The sequence below is a fragment of the Nannospalax galili genome, unplaced genomic scaffold (assembly GCF_000622305.1).
Source record: "Nannospalax galili isolate Female #2095 unplaced genomic scaffold, S.galili_v1.0 scaffold137, whole genome shotgun sequence".
NCBI classification, from domain to species: domain Eukaryota; kingdom Metazoa; phylum Chordata; class Mammalia; order Rodentia; family Spalacidae; genus Nannospalax; species Nannospalax galili.
Genome location: NW_008340203.1, coordinates 785,138 through 787,003, shown reverse-complemented (window position 1 = coordinate 787,003; position 1,866 = coordinate 785,138). Strand labels below are relative to the sequence as shown.

The following is a 1,866-nucleotide window of genomic DNA, read 5'->3' as shown; positions in this document are numbered from 1 at the left end:
GTCAGAGGAACGAAGATGATCTCAAAGGTGATAAGATAGCATTCAGGGAGAAGCTTTCAGATCTGTTAACAAGAAGATGACTGGAAATTTGATGATAGTGTGTGCATTATGTGCAGAGAAAGGGCAGTGAACTTGGCATAGAGTAGAAATTCAGCAGATCTGATAGTGGAAGATTATTCTATACTAGTCATGGGTCTGTGGTAAGTTGATTACCAGCTGCAGGGCTCACAGCAGCTGGACCCACAGCCTTGGGAGAGGCAGCCAGGCACACAGACACATGAGGGGTAGTAGCAAGTTCTAGTGCAGGTCACAGGTCCAGAGCAAGCTGGGGTGTAGCAGCGGAAGCTGATCGCACAGGTTGGTTTACAGCAGGTGGTCCTACAGCAGGTGGTTTCACAGCAGGTTGAGGGACAGCAGGGCTGGCAGCAGCTGGGCTCACAGCAGCTGGGCTCACAGCAGTTGGGCTCACAGCAGCTGGGCTGGCAGCAGGGCTGGCAGCAGCTGGACACACAGCAGCTGGGCTGGCAGCAGGGAGTGCGGAAGCTGCTGGTCACACAGCTTGGTTGGAAGGTGGTCCTGCAGCAGGTAGTTTGACAGCAGGGCTGGCAGCAGCTGGATCCACAGCAGCTGGGCTGGCAGCAGCTGGTCACACAGGTTGGCTTCCAGCAGGTGGTTCTACAGCAGGTGGTTCTGCAGCAGGTGGGCTGGCAGCAAGGGGAGCAGCAGGAGGTGGTCATGGTGTCAGGTGTGGAGGGCAGGGTCCTGTTCACAGGGGAGTTTCCTGGAGATTCTGACAATTGCTTCAGTTCTGGGGCTTTTATATCCCGGGCCTCCCACATAAGGGCCAATAAGCAGGGTTTTCCTTGTGGTTTGTTTTCTATTGTTCATGAGGAAATTCTCACAGGAGGAAGTTATTCCTTAAGGATTACAAATCTTTTGAAAATCATGTTTTAAGTAACTAATTGTAGACAGTTCATAAGTGGTATTTCTGGAAATTATTACCATTATCCCTGCTCTGATTATCTTCTGGTCATGTGATAATTATTGTGACCACGGAGGGGCTGAAAGTTGTCCTTCCTCAGTTTGTACATATGTGTTTTCTGAGAAGCGCTTGTGGGAAGGAATCTGATGCTTACATGTTCACAGTGACAAACTGAATCCATGGATCTGTCTGTTCACCAGTAAAGCCTGCTTATTGCCTGCCACAGTTGGCGTGTCTATGCACCAAACTGTCCATGTTGTACCAACTTTATCAAAGAAGGCATGGGTCTTTTGTGTATGTGAATCTGAACCAAGGCCTGAGGAAGAAAGCATCAATCCATTTATATCTCAACCTTATTTAACAGAAGAATGAGTAGCCTAAGGTGGGACACCCCAACATGTACACAGTCTTCATCAAATGAGGAACTCGTATACCAAGGGATGACACCACAGATGCATTTATTAAAAGAAATCGAATCCCCTTATGGTTCCATAGATGTGAGTGCTTGACCAAAAATGACAACGGATTCATTCATATCAGGAAATAGTATTTCTACACCTTGGTGACTGTCTTCATGTTTTTATTTTTTATTATCTTTTTCTCCCCCATGAGGCAACTAGTCTATCAACTTCATTTTTTGGGGTGGGGAATTACTGAATTTGATCCAAGGTGAAATGTCATAGAATGTATTTTTGTTTGGTTTCTTTTGGCCAAAATTATATTTGTTATATTTGCTTACTTGGTTGAATATAGTAGTCACTTGTCTTCCTCCATTAATATTTCCATATCATTGTGTAATGGCTTAATTTATTAATTCTTACATTGTTGATCAACATTTTCCATAATTAGGGCTTTTGTGAATCATGCTTTTGTGGATGTGGCCA

At 45.3% G+C, this 1,866-nt stretch overlaps 1 protein-coding gene across 1 annotated transcript; it reads right to left on the bottom strand.

The window, feature by feature from the left end:
- Positions 1 to 209: 209 nt before the first annotated feature.
- On the bottom strand, positions 210 to 737 carry LOC103735940 (keratin-associated protein 9-7-like). The gene has a single exon (XM_008835364.1). The coding sequence runs from the start codon at positions 735 to 737 to the stop codon at positions 210 to 212; it is 528 nt and encodes a 175-aa protein (XP_008833586.1).
- Positions 738 to 1,866: the final 1,129 nt, after the last annotated feature.

What these genes read in the sequence shown, in the direction of transcription:
- LOC103735940 (XM_008835364.1), bottom strand. Translation starts at nt 737, where the DNA reads ATGACCACCTCCTGCTGCTCCCCTTGCTGCCAGCCCACCTGCTGCAGA.